Source organism: Nansenia antarctica (genome assembly GCF_963989245.1).
Source record: "Nansenia antarctica genome assembly, chromosome: 7".
NCBI lineage: Eukaryota > Metazoa > Chordata > Actinopteri > Argentiniformes > Microstomatidae > Nansenia > Nansenia antarctica.
Window position 1 is genome coordinate 1096601 of NC_137677.1, and position 19253 is coordinate 1115853.

Sequence of the window (19253 nt, forward strand, 5' to 3'; positions counted from 1 at the left end):
AGAGGACATAGGCACACACATACAGCAGTGAGGAAAATATGTATACGGACAGATCTTCCCTGATGAGTTCTTATTAGTTTTGAGAGCAGATGCACGACACCTTGACCTGAGTGTGTTGGGGGCGAGGAACAGGATGCCTACTTCTCAGCCGTGGTACCATGGCAATATCTCCCGATCCACAGCTGAGGATCTGCTCTCCAAGGCTGCCAGGGATGGCAGCTTCATCCTGCGGGATAGTGAGTCCATAAACGGAGCCTATGCCCTCTGTGTGCTGTAAGTAAACCATAACTTCTAACTACTCTGTAGGAGACTTGGCAGTTGGAAACATTTCCCTATCTGAGAAGCAAGAGGAAAGAGGTTCGACCAGAGGGTGGTTGTTGAGGACTCTGTTGAGGACTCAATCCTTACAACATTTCTTCCTGTACTTCTTTGCATGCACGTAACCGTTCAAACTAGTTGGATATGTTTGATGAAAGTACAGCTGACGTATTGTGTTTTTGAGTTTTGTGACTTGTACCTTTAAAAGGAAGCCAGACAACAAACTATAATCAGTGCCAAAAACAAAAATAAGGAATGATAGGATGTTTATACAATTGTAAGTGTCAAATACCTACTCCTAGTCCTATTCTGTGTTTGTATTTATGTGTTTATCTTAAAACAGCAGGAGAGCAGCAGGTTATGCAGAATCCTACTGTACATGACTTATTTTTTTCTGTTTTTTATTTTCTCTCATTACCATCAATAATCGTTACATGGAATCATCTTGGCTGTCAACCAAAACAGAGCTAGCTAGAATACTGTGGCATGTTTTAGATGTTTGTAAATGTGAATTTGTACAGTCAATTACAAAGATACACTGAGGGCCAACGACATAATTAGTTTACAAGTTTAGTTTAGTTTACACAACAGTCTTGCTACTCACACACAGCCCAGTGCACAGGGAACCATCCACTTCAGTCTGAATGTCGGCTGCACAAACAGACACATGAGTGCTCAGGTACTTTCTGTGTCATTCTGAGGCACAAAAGAAAACATACTGAGCAGTCATGATTATGATTATGCATGATCAATTAATGTGTCTAGTAGATTAGGGTTAGGCTTAGGGTAGATTAAGAGTCATGCATTGCTAAAGACCAGATGAAAGTTGCTACATGACAGGCTGATTTGCATGTGTGGTCATTTAGTATTTACATCGAACGCCACTGAAGTCTCTAGGTACAGTACAGTAGGTACAGTGTGTAGTCTGAAGTCTCTAGGTACAGTATGTAGTCTGAAGTCTCTAGGTACAGTATGTAGTCTGAAGTCTCTAGGTACAGTATGTAGTCTGAAGTCTCTAGGTACAGTCCAGTAGGTACAGTATGTATAACATCTATACTTGATCACTCAGCTTCTGTGTCTACCTCACACAACTGTGAACGTTGATCAACCACAGTTCTGTGAAATAACATATTTTCTCTATTAACAGGTACCAGAACTGTGTGTACACATACAGAATTCTGCCAAATGAGGAGAGGAAGCTGTCTGTCCAGGTGGGTCACACCTGTCTACAGCCCATATTAGGATTGATTGAGAATGTTTATTTTGGTCAATTCATAATACAGATATTAAAAATGTACACAGTCACAATGCGTAACACCAGGACCAAAAAGGTGTAGGCTGAAGCCATGGCTTATTGCGCCTACCCTTTTTACATGTATGGTTTTTCCCCATGAGTGCATAATCAAAACATTGCAACTTTTATAAACAAAATGTCACTTACGCATCTTAACAGAAAACTCAAAAGTACCAAACAAAAAACTATATTAATGCGCCTACCCTTTTTACATTAGTGGTTTTCCCCTTATGAGTGCATAATCAAGACATATAAACATTTATAAACAACATTTTACTTACGCATGTTAACAAAAAGTTCAAAAATACCAAACACAAAAAAAAAGAGGACACTGTACAGTATACATTAGGCCCAGATCACTTCCATTGCTACGTCTACCATGTGAGACTGATGGAAGAACCACTCCCAGGTGCTGGAGTCTTAAGGGTGGTTATTTCAAGAGCAATCTCTCTCTCATACACCAACAGACAACTTCTGCTTTTTTCTGCTACAGAAATGTAGAATGGTAGCCTGGTAACAACGTGGTAATCTTGGTTGTTACTACATGTCTGATGTGAGTTTTCAAATCTTGAGTTGCATTTAGTTAAACTATAATGTGAAACCTTCTCACCTAACCCATTCATCACTCACTCATACTTTCTGTATTGCTTCATTGTTTTCACGCCTCGAATGTTAATGCTAATGCTAGCTGCTTTCTGCAAGTGTGGCCAAGCAAACAGGCAAAGAGGTTGAATAGCTGTGTACTGTAGTTACAGTAGCTTTGTGCTACGCATATTAAATCTAATATTTCCCGAAAGCAGGTCAGTGCATTAGATGTGAGAGCCTCCCTATAACTGATTCATTAAACATTAACTGACTGGCTTGCTGTGGCTGTGAATGTGTAACACTATTTCTACTCTATTGGTGTAAGAGTGAGCACAGTTAGTGTCGCTTAAACAAATAGGCCTCCCTCCTCCTCAACCGAGGGGCACACTCATCTCTCTGTGTTGTTCTGTGGTATACGTTGTGACTATTTCTGTACCTCGCCAGTTAAGACAGCCCAAAGCTAGAGACAATGCTAGTAAGTGATAGATTTGCAATGAGCAGCTCAGCATTGAATATTTGAGCCGTTATAAAGTAAGATAGTCATCGATGTCGACTAAAAACGTCTGTGTTTTGGCTGTTTTGGTGCATAATATACTCAGACTCAGACTTTAACATGTAGCCTCCAGTACAACCTCCTCCTGAGAGATGGTTACTTTTAAATATTTATCAAAAACCTTCTTCTTCTTTCAGTTGCAGCCAGCAAACCCTTAAGTTTTTAAATCCTCCCTTGGTGTAGCCGTAAGGAAAGCCACAGAGTTCATCTCATGCTCAATATCAGAGCGAGAATCTGTTTTACTGTGATCTCTAAGCACTGAATTGTACAACTGTAATGAAAACAATTGTGATACATTTTAAGTTTGGTTTAACACTAACACTATGGTGAGTACATTGAGAGGGTGTGACTTTAAAAACCTTATGATACGTTTATGGTTAATATAAACAACAGTGAGAGTGGGCAGATTAACTGTCGGCATCCAGTCACCCAAAGAAATGGGTGAGCATGAGGTGAAGAGGTCCAACGCATGAAAGTGTGTTCACAGTTGCACCTCTGAACTACAATAACCATCTCTCAGTACCCGTTGGCTGCTACTATTATGTACAATGTCATGTCGTGAGCTTAGAATGATAAGGTTCTATCTCCGTTTAGAATGATAAGGTTCTATCTCCGTTCAGGGCAGTTCAGAGATATTGAGCGTCAAAGTTTTTACATTCCATTATGTTTTGTGAGATGGAACCTGTATTTTATTGATTACTAACTAAAAAAATAACACCACACAGGCATTAATAAACACCTAATGGATCAGATTATGTACAAAAATCAAACATGGCAAACTTCACACAGAAATAATATGAATATTAATGATGATATTATGATATAAATATATATTATAGGTTTTCATCATTACATTTAAACGTCTCAAAACATTGGCTTAACAGTGGCTGTTGGTGAAATGGGCCACATAGTAAACTAGGTGACTTGGTCATTAATGCGCTTTAAGCCCCCTAGGAATGCAGCAACAGAAAAGCTTAAAGAGCAAACTTCATAATCGTTGGGAAGGACCAACTTGTCGTTCATAGAACATGACAATCTCTCCGAGAATCATGACTCAATACATCTCAATCTGTAAACAGAAGAACTGATCTAGAGATCTACCATCTACAGTACTAGGTAGGAGCGACTCCAGAGTGCCTCTTCTCTCCTCCTCTCCCCTCCTCTCCTCTCCTCTCCTCTCCTCTCCTCTCCTCTCCACTCCTCTCCTCTCCTCTCCTCTTCTCTCCTCTCCTCTCCTCTCCACTCCTCTCCTCTCCTCTCCTCTCCACTCCTCTCCTCTCCCCTCCTCTCCTCTCCTCTCCTCTCCTCTCCACTCCTCTCCTCTCCTCTCCTTTCCCCTCCTCTCCTCTCCTCTCCTCTCCTCTCCTCTCCTCTCCTCCTCTCCTCTCCACTCCTCTCCTCTCCTCTCCTCTCCTCTCCTTTCCTCTTCTCTCCTCTCCTTTCCTCTTCTCTCCTCCCCTCCTCCCCTCCTCTCCTCTCCTCTCCTCTCCTCCTCTCCTCCCCTCCTCTCCTCCTCTCCTCTCCTCTCCTCTCCTCTCCTCTCCTCCTCAGTGTGTGACTGCTGCTGTGTTCCCTCCCCAGGCATCGGAGGGGGTTCCCATCCGCTTCTACACGGTGGTGGCAGACCTGGTGGAGGCGTACTACAGCCACAACATGGGCCTGGTGACCCCGCTGCAGTTCCCTGTCCACAAAGAGGAGGAGCTGGAGGAGGAGCCAGGTCAGAGGACACACTCTCTCTCTCTCTCTCTCTCTCTCTCTCTCTCTCTCTCTCTCTCTCTCTCTCTCTCTCTCTCTCTCTCTCTCTTATCTCTATGGTTACCATCCCAAGGTGCCCACGCCCATCCAGAAGGAAGCATGGCGTCTTCTCTGTGCCAGAGGATGAATGTTTTTATGTTTTGTTATGTTATATATAAGTGAGTAGTGTGACCGTAGGGGCGGCTGTGTCTCAGGAGGTAGAGCTGCCGTCTAACGATCACAAGGTTGGCAGATCGGCGGTTCGAACCCCGGCTGGCCACATGTCGAAGTGTCCTTGGGCAAGACACTGTGACTGAACCCCAAATTGCTCCCAGTGAGCGGGCCCGGCCGGCGCCTTGCATGGTAGCTTGCCTACCTCGCCATTGGTGTGTGAATGTGTGTGTGAATGGGTGAATGAGAGGCCGTTGTAAAGCGCTTTGGATAAAGGCGATATATAAGTGCAGTCCATTTACCGTAATTGTTGTGTGTTCTCCAGAGCCTCTCCATCCTCCTCAGCTACCGCCAAGGAACTTCCCTGGAGGGCCGCCAGCCAGTGATACTAAAGATGTCCATGGTGGATGCGTACATGACATGCGTGGGGGGGACGTGAAGGGCTCCGATCTGGCCTGTGTCTCCCTCCCAGACACCTACATACAGAGGCTGCAACATGTGGATATGTCCAAGTATGATCACGTGTACATTACTGCACTACAACACCCATCTGGTGTCTTCCATGATGTGTTAAAACATTGTGTAGCCTACTTTGTTTTAGCCAGTTACCTATAGGCTTGAATGTTAAGAAGGTTATTCTATTCGGTTGTTTAGTCGTGACGTGTTTCCGGGTCCAACGTTGGCTGAGGCGCTGTCTTCGAAATGCCGCAATAATAATAATAATAAATTATATTTATATAGCGCTTTTCCAAGGCTCAAATACCCTGACAATATGGGGAAAACGGGAAAGTGCTGCTGTGTCCCTTGTTGTATGAATAGATCTGAGTCTAAAAAACGATTAAACTGTCATTCTAACACTGTAGTACACTGGTATTCTGGTGCGGAGAATTTCTGGTTTGGACCCGGAAATTGCAAAACGTCACGTTTGACGTCAGACTTAACAACCGGATAGGCTTGAATGTTGAGAAAGTTAGTTTTGAGAAAGTTATAGTAAAGCACCAATATGGGAAACATCCTAGTCATTCTGCAACATGTCTCCCAGCGTGCCAGAGGAGCACCAGAAGGCCATTCAGGAATACTTCTGCAACTCAATGTGCCTCGACGCGGAGCAGGTACACAGTGGTAACCCCAACCTGCCCCATCTAAAGAAGCTAACTCTGGGCATCTGTAAACAGCTAAACAGGTACATTTACATTTACAGTGTCTCAGCGACATTTACACATACTGAAATTGAAATGTAAAAATACCCTTAATAAACATTTTTGTAATCCACTTTTTGTGGTAGTGAGATCTCCCGCACCTTGCCAACGCTAGAGGCCTTTCAGAGAGTCCTGGACCAACAGCCCTCTCCTGGGGTGGTGCGGCTAAGGACTCAAGTAGGTGACCGTTAACTTTCTATCAACCAGTTTACATTTTTCTATTATAGATTCCCTGGGGTTATGTGGTCTGGAGACAGAATATACGTTTGACTTTGAACAATTACATTCCGTGAGCTTAGAATGATACGGTTCTATCTTAGAATGATAAGGTTCTATCTCTGTTTAGAATGATAAGGTTCTATCTCCGTTTAGAATGATAAGGTTCTATCTCCGTTTAGAATGATAAGGTTCTATCTCCGTTTAGAATGAGAAGGTTCTATCTCCGTTTAGGGCAGTTCAGAGATATTGAGCGTCAAAGTTTTTACATTCCATTATGTTTTTGTGAGATGGAACCTTTGTATTTTATTAATTACTAACTAAAAAATTTCGACATTTAAAAAATAACACCACACAGGCATTAATAAACACCTAATGGATCAGATTATGTACAACAGCTAAAGGAGATCTGTATAGATAAATAAACAAATACATACCATTTACTGAGTAGATAAAATATTCATTTTTGGCTTGATTCATTTATAGTCAGGTTCTAAACACGGCAAACTTCACACAGAAATAATATTCATATTAATTATGATTATTATTATATTATTATATAAATATATATCATAGGTTTTCATCATTACATTTAAACGTCTCAAAACACTGGCTTAACAGTGTCTGTGTGTGAAATGGGCCACATAGTAAACTAGGTGACCTTATAATTCTAACGTCACGATTTCTATTCAGCTGTGACATGGAACAAAGTTCCAAACAATTTTCCAAACACACATTTTGGTAACCTGAAAACTAAGTTGACAATGCATTGAAGTTCCTGTGTAGCCTGATAGAGAGTGTGCCTCTGCCCTCTTCTTGGTTCCTTTTGCAGAATAGAGAATATTTCTAGAATATAATTCCTTCAATAGTTGTTTTAAGTGTTGTTTGTAAAGTGTCTTGAAAGTGTTTGAAAGAATTTCAATTCTTTTTATGTTTTCATCTTTAGGTCTCTGGTGACTCGAGTCAGTCTGTGTCTTCTAGGCTCGAACAACTGATCAAGATGCTTTACTTAATAGAGGAGAAGGTAATGTTTAATGTAAGACAGACTGAACCTCAGTCTAAAATCACAATGATGCTCAACGTTAGCACTAACTCGTTCATGTTATATTTCTGTCAATGACTAACCCCTCCTAGTTTCACCACCGTGAATCATCTGTTTCGAGTTGCATTTTCACAGTAAAATTATCTTTCCTGTTACACTTTGACATCCCAGCTGACAGAAACATACGTTTGTGAGCAGTTTGTGTTTCCACTGAACACTGTTTATGTTTCAGGCCAAGACTGCTCTGTTTGAGTCCGCTGGGTATGAGGGAGGACACAGGAAGTCTCTCATCCCACCTATCACCTTCGACGTAAGTGTGCAACTGTTATCACACTGTTATCACAACTGTTATCACACTGTTATCACACTGTTATCACACTGCATCTTATTGTTTTGTACATTTCATTGGAACAGTGACATGTCGTGACGTTAGAATTATAAGGTTCTATCTCCATTTTTGGTCAAAATTTAGTTTTTTTACATAATCTGATCCATTAGGTGTTTATTAATGCCTGTGTGGTGTTATTTTTAAAATGTAGATTTTTTTTAGTTAGTAATTAATAAAATACAAAGGTTCCATCTCACAAAACATAATGGAATGTAAAAACTTTGACGCTCAATATCTCTGAACTGTCCTATACGGAGATAGAACCGTATCATTCTAAACAGAGATAGAACCTTATCATTCTAAACGGAGATAGAACCTTATCATTCTAAACGGAGATAGAACCTTATCATTCTAAACGGAGATAGAACCTTATCATTCTAAACGGAGATAGAACCTTATCATTCTAAACGGAGATAGAACCTTATCATTCTAAACGGAGATAGAACCTTATCATTCTAAGATCAGGACATTTCATTGGCACAGTGACATCATGTTATGGTTTTGCAGGTCAAGTCAGAGGCCCTAGCCGGTATCTCAACCAAGTTGTTGCTCAAGGTGGACGTGGAAAGCGGGAAAGTCTACTTCAAGAAAGCAAAAGATGGGCCGGAAGACAAATTCTTTGTACACAATAAAAGTAGCTATGTGTTCTATTCTTGCTAATAATAGCTGTTCTTATTTTACAAATTGTAATGATTCTCTAACTGCGTGGTGGTTATATGTAATATGTAGTTTTGCAGCTGGTTAAGTCCCAGAAAGTTCACGCCAAACTGGTCATAATCGTGGAGACGGAGAAGGAGAAGACTTTGCGCAAAGAGGTCGTCTTCGACCACACAAAGGTAAAGATTCCTAAGGAAGCCATCGAGCTACTACATGTGTCTGTTTCTGTTTATATGTGATGTATTACATATTCATCATTCTGATGTGTGTCACCAGAAGAGAGAAGGGTTCTGCCAGCTGCTTCAGCAGATGAAAAACAAACACTCAGACAAACCTGAGCCTGATATGATCACTCTGTTTGTTGGCACCTGGAATATGGGTAAATATAGAATCATTTTTCACTGTTGGACATGTGCCTCAATTTCAACATTACGTGAGCTTAGAATTCTAAGGTTCTATCTCCGTTTAGGGCAGTTCAGAGATATTGAGTGTCAAAGTTTTTACATTCCATTATGTTCTGTGAGATGGAACCTTTTTGTATTGTATTAATTACTAACTCAAAAATGTCAACATTTTAAAAATAACACCACACAGGCATTAATAAACACCTAATGGATCAGATTATGTAAAAAAACTCAATTTCGACCAAAAATTTAGATAGAACCTTATAATTCTAACGTCACGACTACTGAACCCTTGACTCTTCTGTTCCCAGGTAATGCGAACCCTCCGCATGACATCTCCTCCTGGTTCCAGTGCAAGGGCCAGGGGAAGACCCGGGACGACACAGCCGACCACATCCCTCATGACATCTACGTCATCGGGACACAGGAGGACCCGTTAGGAGAGAAGGAGTGGATGGACACGCTGAAGAACTCCCTGAGAAGCATCACCAACATTAGCTTCAAACATGTCAGTGACTCAACATAATACACACCTTCCTCCACTGATACACGGTGCACATTATGACATTTTACATTTACATGTTTGGCATTTAGCAGACGCCTTATTCCAAAGCGACTTACAATCAATACATTTGACTAAGCAAGTGAATCATCAGTCCACCAGTCGTATCAGGAAGAGTAATCTAGCTCAGGCCCGGGGCCATTGGCAGTCACAGTGATAGAAGGACAGTAGTTACCACACAGCTACCAAAACACACTAGCTTAAGTTAAATTCAGTTCCACTCACCAGCCAGAGAACAGATGTGTTCACCTACTCAGTCCAAAATGTACGTTATGACAATTGACACACTGAAATGAAGTTGATAGCCTGTAGTACATGTTACCATGAGGAACTAGATGTGTTTGTGTGTTCCTCAGATAGCCATCCAGACACTGTGGAACATCCGGGTGGTGGTGCTAGCCAAGCCGGAGCATGAAAACAGAATCTCTCATATCTTCTCAGACAGCGTCAAGACAGGGATCGCCAACGCCTTGGGTAAGTCCCCAGAACTCTAGTAACTCTGGTAGTTTCAGTACCAAGATAGATGGTTAAAGGCACATGCTACACACATCCATGTTCATGTGTTTGTTATCCAGGAAACAAGGGAGCAGTGGGCGTGTCCTTCATGTTCAACGGCACATCCTTTGGGTTCGTCAACAGTCACCTGACCTCAGGGAGTGAGAAGAAAGTCAGGTGAGCCAGAGTGTGAGCAGTGGCGGACTCAGGCTGTTTGAAGGGCAGGGGGGGCGAAAAGAAAAAAGGGCATCTACTGCACAACATGGGACCCCATCAGTGCACATGGTCAAGTTTAGACCATTGGAGGGGCAGCCAATAGGGCACATCCTCTAATTTGCTCCACTCGAAAGGGCATTTTTTTGACACTCAAAAGGGGACGTTTTTCAACCGTGGGGGCACCAGGAGGGGCGGTCGCCCCCCCCCCCCCCCCCCCGAGTCCACCAGTGAGTGTTTGTATTATAAATGACTGTCAAAGAATGTCATCATAAGAATATAAGAACCATTTTGTAATACTTCATCTCATTCCCAGACACTTCTGCCTATAGGGAGGAGGTTATGTAATACTAAACAGTTGATACAGTAAATGCCGGCTCTTGTAAATTAATAAATACCATATTCGCCCAAAACTAAATTGACCCATTGACATCAGATTGCAATGTACAGTAATATCATCTGAAAGCTCTGAATATCTGAACATTAAGCGTCTTTGAGTGTCTAGAAAAGCGCTATATAAGTCTAATGTATTATTATCAGGCCACTGTTGTTATTTGTGGACTGTCTGTTCAATTTCCTGAGTAGCATAAAAATGACTACAAAGGAAACAATTAAAAACAAAAATACACACAAACTAAATCTTTGCTCTCTTTCCAGACGCAACCAGAACTACATCAACATCCTACGTTTTTTGAATCTCGGGGATAAGAAAGTAAATCCTTTCGACATCACACATCGCTTCACCCATCTGTTCTGGCTCGGAGATCTGAACTATCGACTTGACCTTCCAGCTGCGGTGAGTGGAATTAGTTTAGCACTAGTATCTCTCATGGACATTATGGTGAAAATAACATGGGAGATTCGCCCGGTGCATAACACAGCATGATGTTCCCCATTTCTCTACTAGAAGTTATATACAGAAACTGCTGACTTCACTAGACAGGAAGAGCCTCTACTTTGCATGATTTGCCTTTACAGGAAGCGGAGAACATTGTAACAAAGATCAAACAGCAACAGTACCAGGAACTCCTCTGCCGAGACCAACTCACCGTTGAGAGGGCTGAGAGGAAAGTCTTCTTGCATTATGGTAAAGATATCAACACGAGGAGAGAATACTTCTTATCAGAAATACCAAGTGACTATAAAAGACATAGTCATTGATAAGGTTGGAAGTGGAAATTAGTTTCCATTGAAAAGTAATTGTCAAAAGTAATTACATCTACAATATTTGCAGTGTGCACATTTGTTTTTTTTTACCTAGTTTATGATCTGAAGTGTCAACATTTGATTGGAAACAACAGCAGGCCAGAATCATGATTTTGTGAATAGAGACAATTTAGCCTTTCGTGACGTTAGAATTATAAGGTTCTATCTCCATTTTTGTCACAATTGAGTTTTTTTACATAATCTGATCCATTAGGTGTTTATTAATGCCTGTGTGGTGTTATTTTTAAAATGTTGACATTTTTGAGATAGTAATTAATAAAATACAACGGTTCCATCTCACAAAACATAATGGAATGTAAAAACTTTGACGCTCAATATCTCTGAACTACCCTAAACGGAGATAGAACCTTAGAATTCTAAGCTCACGATTTGTGTGAGTTGAGTTGACCACAAACTCTACATATGCTGTAGGCCTAGGTCTAAAAACAGTAACTTGACAGTTAAACCTGCTTTTGTTGCTTAATTTCCTTCCACCACAGATGAGGAGGAGATCACGTTTGCGCCCACGTATCGCTACGAGAGAGACACACGAGAGAGATACGCCTACACCAAGGCCAAGGCCACAGGGGTAGGCCTGTGTTTGATCACATGTTTTGTTTTATGTTTGTTTATTTGATGTATTGCAAAAGCATGCCCCTGATACAGGGTAGGAACGAGCACATATCTGAGTGAAGAAGTCCACAGATAATAGCAGTAATAACAGATAGCTTTTTATTAATCTGTGGCACCTGACTCTCTTGCAGACGACATGTGCGTTTTCTACCACAGCCATGTATGTCAGTGGAAACAGGCGTGGTATGAGTCATTAGGGGAATAGGCATCATTCTATAGGCCTAGAAGAATCGCATGCATCCACCACAGATATTTCTATCTGACAATGCCATGATGTCATGACTATTACCCAACCAGGGCAGAATCTCTGAAAGTTTAATATTTGATTATTATTATCTATATTATCTATTTAATTTCAACTCCTTCACAGATAAAATACAACCTACCCTCGTGGTGTGATCGTGTTCTACGCAAGTCCTACCCCCTGGTGCATGTGGTCTGTCAATCATATGGTAAGACTATTGTTGCATGGCAACTAAAATATATCAATAATTGTTGCCATTTAATACAATCAGTCAAACAGCCACAACAAACAGGGACCATATCCCCATTAAAACCATTTTGATACAAACAGGCCCCATGTAATGATTGACCTTTGACCTGCAGGGTGTACTAATGACATCATGACGAGTGATCACTCACCGGTTTTTGCAACGTTTGAAGTTGGAGTGGCGTCACAGTTTGTTTCCAAGAACGGTACAGTTTGTCAATTCTATATTTATTATTTTCCACATCTCACTAGACCCCCTCTGCTGTTTGACTAGAACTAGATTCAACAATTGTCACTGTTTAACCTATTTATTTGAATTAAATAAAGTTGAAATAAAAACCAATGTTATCCACTATAATAATAGAACTCACTTTCTTTCAACTACCTAGCAAATCTATCTATTGTCCAAACAATCTTAAGTTGACAACAAAAATAAGACAGTTTCTTATGGAACTTTTTCTAGTTATTTTTCTAGAGCTCTAACCTCAGTTATACTTTTCAAACCTGTTATTTAGCCTTTGAATGTTGTAGGAATGATACAATGGAAAGAGACCCATTGTTACGGCAACTGTCCCACCTGCATGTTCTGTTAGTTAACATTGTGAACACTTTCTGTCTTTCCAGATCCCAACAGTGTGTCTCAGGGGGGGATTACGTTCATGAACTGCATCGCCACACTCATGACCAAGTCTAAGACCAAGTTCTCCATTGAATATCACTCCAGCTGCTTAGAGAGTAAAACCACCGACTTCCTATCTGATCTGATCACAGTCTGTCATAGTAAATACTACAATACCAAAATGCTACCATATCAAACTGCAACGCTTACACACCGTGTCCACAGGATTCGTCAAGAGCTCTGAAGGGGAGAACCAGGAATACTCGGAGGGGTCCATCAAAGTTAAATTTGGAACCCAAGTTGAGGTAGGCTAACTTGCAAGGGAAGCCTTTCACATCACTTTCTTGTTGGCAGTATGATGCATTCATTGATGGTAAAGATCATTGTAGGGTTTTCTGACCTTTCATTTCTTTTCAAGCTCGTTCCGATCATCTCTGACCCAGAGTATCTACTGGACCAGCACATTCTGATCTCGGTGAAGTCCACAGACTCTGACGAATCTTATGGTAAGAAATTAGAACCAAGAATACAAGTAGTACCCTAGCTGAACTTTACTCTATTTATAGCTAGTAGCTGAACTTTACTCTATTTATGAGGATAAGAGGTTATGAGGTTAAGAAGATAATGCAATAAGACTTAAAGCCAGAAACCAACCAAATCCTGAGTATAAACACGTGTCAGAGAATAGAATAGAGTTGGGGCGGCTGTGTCTCAGGAGGTAGAGCTGCTGTCTAATGATCGCAAGGTTGGCAGATCGGCGGTTCGAGCCCCGGCTGGCCACATGTCGAAGTGTCCTTGGGCAAGACACTGAACCCCAAATTGCTCCCAGTGAGCGGGCCGGCGCCTTGCATGGCTGCTTGCCGCCATTGGTGTGTGAATGTGTGTGTGAATGGGTGAATGAGAGGCCGTTGTAAAGCGTTTTGGATAAAGGCGCTATATAAGTGCAGTCCATTTAGTTCAAGGCAAGTCTACGTTTGTTTGAGCCGGGCCTCTTCCTGATATTCTCCCCACAGGAGAAGGCTGTGTGGCTCTGCGTGCGGCGGAGTCGTCCTACACTGAGTTCCAGGTCACACTGACCCACCATGGAGAGAGGACAGGCACGCTGACAGGGGGCGTCCAGCTACGCACCTCAGAGGGCAAAACGACTGAGAAGTTATATGGTAAACCTGAGAATGACTGCCACACCACTGATACCACGACACCAGGGAGAACCCGGAAGCTTAGTGCCTATATTTACACACATATATACACATTGTGACGTTAGAATTATAAGGTTCTATTTGGTTAGATTTTTACATAATCTGATCCATTAGGTGTTTATTAATGCCTGTGTGGTGTTATTTTTTAAAATGTTGACATTTTTGAGTTAGTAATTAATAAAATACAAAGGTTCCATCTCACAAAACATAATGGAATGTAAAAACTTTGACGTTCAATATCTCTGAACTGCCCTAAACGGAGATAGAACCTTATCATTCTAAACTCACGACATTTCAAGAAGACACAAAGTGTTACATTTTAGAAAGAAAACGCCTTTGGTTAAAGTTTCGACTGATTGTGATTTTGACTGAAGCATCTCAACTCATTGTCCTTAGCAGAGTGCATCAAGGGAACGGTTGCATCTCCTGTCGCTAAAACAAACATATATTTTTCCTCAGATTTCATCAAAGTAGAGAGGGAAGATGGCGGCCCAAAAGGCAAAGGGCTTGATCAGATCAACAAGTGAGCCCTGACCACCCTATTGGTTACTTCATGCAATCATATCTCACAAATGATCTGAGTTGATGTAGCCAAAACAAATATGAATTTAGCATTGAGATATTGGTTTATGCTTTGCTATCAGTTTTAGCCTTGTATTAAGATTGTTTTATATCCCCAGGCCATTTCCCTAATGATGAGATGGTGACAGTATGTTTTTGTGTTTAATAGATTTTGCCATGCCATTGATATCACTAACCCCAGTTACATGGGGGTGGGCTTGAAGTCTGGAGGTGCAACTGACAAAGGCTGGAGCTACAGCATGCCCCCCAAAACAGGTCCAGGAGGGGGGCTCACGGGGAAGGACCTGAACCACGGCAACCTCTCTCCCAAAAAGGCTGGGTATGACTCACGTAGTCCCACAGGAAAAGCATCAGATCCTGTGTAAGTCCCTTTTTTTGTGTCTCTTTTTTTTAAAGGGATGTTCCAAACTGTTCCTCTTTGGCCGGGACGGTGTAGTTGATTAGCCCAAGTTTTTAGTTTAGATTTATTTACGTGGTTGATTTAGTTCCGTGGTTGATTTAGTTACGTGGTTGATTTAGTTAAGTGGTTGCTTCCTTTATTTTGGGCCCATTAGGGCCCCATTCATTCTGAAAATATTTCCAAAACATCTGACAGACACTCCAACCCAACTCATATTATGATATAATCCCTCTCTGAAGACTTTGTTTGTATTGTGTTTCTGACAAGTCATTTTGTTATGCTGTAATATACTTTTGTATTTTCATTGTCATGGTAATTAAATGCTTAAGTGGATTATAGCAACGTTTTTAAATAAAAATGTGATGCAGAGAAGTCTTCGGGGGGGGATCCTGTCATATTATTAGCTGTTTATTATTATTATGTTTTTGTGAATATGCAATATATGTAACAAAAAACTGTCTGAGCTAATCAACTACCGCCAAGGTCAAAGGTCAAGGCCAAACCAGGAAACATTTTTTAAAAGGTGGAACGTTTAAGTAGTTAGTTATAGTTAGTTATAGTAGTTAGTTATACCGTAGTTTAAGTAGTTAGTTATAGTTATTCCTATTTTGGCAAAGTAGCCTCTCCCATGTCGACTAGGCTAAGTGGAATATAAACTGGACAGAACAATGGTGCTGTTACTTCCTCACGTGGAAGTCAACAGCATGATACACCGCTGTGAGTGTGAAACTGAACTCTGAATGATCTGATGTTGTATCTTCTAGAGGTGAGGATGGGAAGCCAGCAGAGATGTTTGACAACCCTCTTTACGGTGCCATGGGGAAGCAGTCAACAGCACGAAGCAAAGAGCAGGACCCTTCTCTTCTGCGCAAGGAACGCCTGACCCCCCTAGACGCCATCTTCGCCTTCCCAAAACCCTCTGATGTGGATGCTGATCGGCCCCCAGTGCCCACCCCCCGCAACCGGTCATACACCTGCTCTGAGAGCAACAAACCCCCGGCCTCCGCCCCCACCTCCCTCCACCCCCAGTCCTACACCAAGAAGCCTGTGATGCCATCACGCTCGGAGGGCGGGGGGGTGACCCTGGTCGGCAGACCCCCTCTACCCATAAAGTCCACGTCACAGACCACTAAGCAGAGAGACTACAGAGACAGCTCAGAGATCCCCAGCAAAGTCCGCCCCCCGCCATCCAGGCCTGGCCAGCCCCTCCCCAAAGAGGGTAAGACCAACTTGTTTCTCCTCATGAAACCACTAACCCCTAACCCAAACCCATCATCAACTTTGCGTGAGTTTAGAATGATACGGTTCTATCTCCGTTTAGGGCAGTTCAGAGATATTGAGCGTCAACGTTTTTACATTCCATTATGTTTTGTGAGATGGAACCTTTGTATTTTATTAATTACTAACTCAAAAATGTCAACATTTTTAAAAAATAACACCACACAGGCATTAATAAACACCTAATGGATCAGATTATGTAAAAAACTACATTTTGACAAAAATGGAGATAGAACCTGATAGTTCTAACATCTAACGTTGCCTAATATTACACTGTTCTCTGTTTTATCCTTTCCCCCTAGTGCACCATGAGACACCTCAAGCCCCAACAAAGATGGGTCGTTGAGTGAGATGACTTGGGCGTCTGCTGTGGCTTTGAAGACTTCTGCATTTCCTACATTTTGGAAATGAGATGTTTAATGAAGGCTATATTGGCAGCAGAGTAAACTCACCTCAACTGTTCACGCCCAACGCTGATGTCTTCCTGATATCCTGTCATTGCTTTGCTTTCACTGACACTCCATAGGCCGAATATGGGAATAGAATGTAGCCTACTTTTTTCATGTCTTCCCTATTGTCTCATGAATGTCTCTCTATTGGAACCATTTTGGTCAATAGCCTGCTTGGCTGCACAGAAATCTAGATGTGGCTATGCAACTGATGTTCAACGTAGGCTAAATTAAATTAAATGCAAGTAAAGGGAATCAGACTCATTTTGCTTCTTAATTTCCTGTAATTTTTTCACATCTGTTCTCATAAACCAAATACAGTGTGTGCATCAATGTTATTTTCTGGGTTGTTCGCTACTGATCCATTAGGCCTGTGTTTTCTAAAGAAAATAACAGCCTGTGTGTCATATGTTATAGTACAATCCATGCACTCCAATTGTACTGTTTTAGAATCTTGCAGTGGTGATGATACTGTTCTGAGAAATTGTATTGAGAAATAACATTTGGATCAGTGAGCTCTGTAAAGTGTATTGAGGCTCTGTGAAATGCACTTTAAATAAATGTGACTTGACTCCGAGGACTATCTGCATTCTGCAACATGTTTATTTTGGCGTTTTGACAGACTTTATGAGAATGAGATGCTTGTATATGTTTTTATCCTGTTGTAAAGCACTTTGAGCTGCATTTCTTGTATGAAAGGTGCTGTATAAATAAAGCTTTACTTACTTACTTACTTACTTACTTACTTACTTACCATGTAAGCCTGTGCGTTACATCTATCCCTTGAACATGCTGCCACCTGCTGTACATTCACAGTACTGCATGCATGCGAATAAAACACAAGTGGCCAAGATTGTATTATAAAATGTATTTTATCCATATGGATACATGGGACTTATACATTAACGTTATGTGTATTTTTTTTATTTATTATTCGCGCTCGGGCATAAATCACAATAAATAACTGTTGAAGTTGAACTCTCCGTTTCTGACATGACTCACGAATGTGTGTCGCATAAACATGACGTTTAATAGAAAAACCCACCAATGAAAACGCCCTATGACAGTCGCAGTGACGCCATCAAACTGAGACAAGAAAGACAGCGCTGACAATGGTGAGAAATATATCAAGTTCTTTCTCTTTCATTCGTTTATAGAATAACTTAGATAATTAATACCGACACACACAGATGCATTAATATAACATAACATGTGACTGGACATTATGTAGGTAGTTAGACTAGCCTGCAGGGCTCATTTTGAGTGATCATCATGTCGGCAACCAAACGTCTGATGGGCTGCAGCAATTCGTGACGTTAGAATTATAAGGTTCTATCTCCATTTTTGGTCAAAATTGAGTTTTTTACATAATCTGATCCATTAGGTGTTTATTAATGCCTGTGTGGTGTTATTTTTTTTTAAATGTTGACATGTTTGAGTTAGTAATTAATAAAATACAAAGGTTCCATCTCACAGAACATAATGGAATGTAAAAACGTTGACGCTCCTAAGAACCTTATCATTCTAAGCTCACGAACTTTATTGGTTTGTCTGGATGCTTTCCAGGACCTCATACTGACCATTACTTTATTCTTATTGTCCTTTGTCTATTTGCAGCTTTTCTACTCGTTCTTCAAGTCTTTGGTGGGGAAGGACGTGGTGGTGGAGCTCAAGAATGATTTGAGGTTTGTATTGTGTGTTATTATTGTTGGCTGGGCAGAGATGATCAGTTTGTGAATAATGTGATTTAACTTTCCTAAATCCCACATCATCATGCAACCTTTTCTTATTCCTTTTCAGTATCTGTGGAACACTTCACTCTGTTGATCAGGTAAGAGTATAGGCCGACATTCACTCAGCTGTTTAATCTTGGGACATTTTACTAATATTGTGCGTTCCTATTGTCTAACATGGGTTTGCTTTATTTCCATCTCCTTTAGTACCTGAACATCAAACTGACAGACATCAGTGTCACAGACCCAGAGAAATATCCTCATATGGTGAGTTCACCAAGTCACTCATAAATGTGCGACAATAAATCAACTAACAGCTTCTTCTAGTTCAGTACTTCTTCTAATTCTACTAGTTGTGTTTTCTCACAAGTGTTAAATGCTGCTGCTGCTTTTCTTCCTTCCTCTGCCCCAGTTGTCTGTGAAGAACTGTTTCATCCGCGGCTCGGTGGTACGGTACGTCCAGCTGCCTGCAGATGAAGTGGACACACAACTGCTGCAAGACGCTGCACGAAAGGAGGCAATGCAACAAAAGCAGTGATGGGACAGGATGGGGCTGGGTTGGGTTAGGGTGGGGGTGGGGTTGGGTTAGGGTGGGGTTGGGTTAGGGTGGGGTTACGGCGATGGCCAGTTTTTGTTAAATTAGGTAATTTAAACCTGATGGGTGTCAACACTGTTAACACAAACAAATATTGCCTATTTTCACACAACTTTTAAATGAAACTAGAGTCCCCCTGAGGAAAATGCATTCCTTTTTGTCTGCCTCTTATTTTTTTCACAGTAGTTGCAGAGTGGTTAGAGCAAACTTGGGTCTCCCAACATTTGATACCTTTTAT

General features: G+C 41.3%; 2 protein-coding genes across 2 annotated transcripts; both read left to right on the top strand.

The window, feature by feature from the left end:
* Positions 1 to 130: 130 nt before the first annotated feature.
* inpp5d (inositol polyphosphate-5-phosphatase D) lies at positions 131 to 16654 on the top strand. Its single transcript, XM_080535968.1, has 27 exons — positions 131 to 273; positions 1466 to 1529; positions 4332 to 4467; positions 4981 to 5167; positions 5698 to 5838; positions 5941 to 6031; positions 7017 to 7094; positions 7345 to 7422; positions 8008 to 8134; positions 8230 to 8336; positions 8434 to 8536; positions 8873 to 9073; positions 9484 to 9597; positions 9699 to 9795; positions 10489 to 10627; positions 10810 to 10918; positions 11538 to 11626; positions 12041 to 12122; positions 12277 to 12366; positions 12785 to 12895; positions 13005 to 13084; positions 13198 to 13285; positions 13793 to 13939; positions 14438 to 14501; positions 14709 to 14921; positions 15725 to 16179; positions 16541 to 16654. Exons 1-27 carry the CDS (start codon positions 134 to 136, stop codon positions 16582 to 16584), a joined length of 3375 nt encoding a protein of 1124 aa, XP_080392094.1. The 5' UTR covers positions 131 to 133; the 3' UTR covers positions 16585 to 16654.
* A 1111-nt stretch (positions 16655 to 17765) lies between these two features.
* smx5 lies at positions 17766 to 18968 on the top strand. The gene is made up of 5 exons (XM_080535525.1): positions 17766 to 17802; positions 18305 to 18372; positions 18488 to 18518; positions 18628 to 18687; positions 18833 to 18968. Exons 1-5 carry the CDS (start codon positions 17800 to 17802, stop codon positions 18956 to 18958), a joined length of 288 nt encoding a protein of 95 aa, XP_080391651.1. The 5' UTR covers positions 17766 to 17799; the 3' UTR covers positions 18959 to 18968.
* Positions 18969 to 19253: the final 285 nt, after the last annotated feature.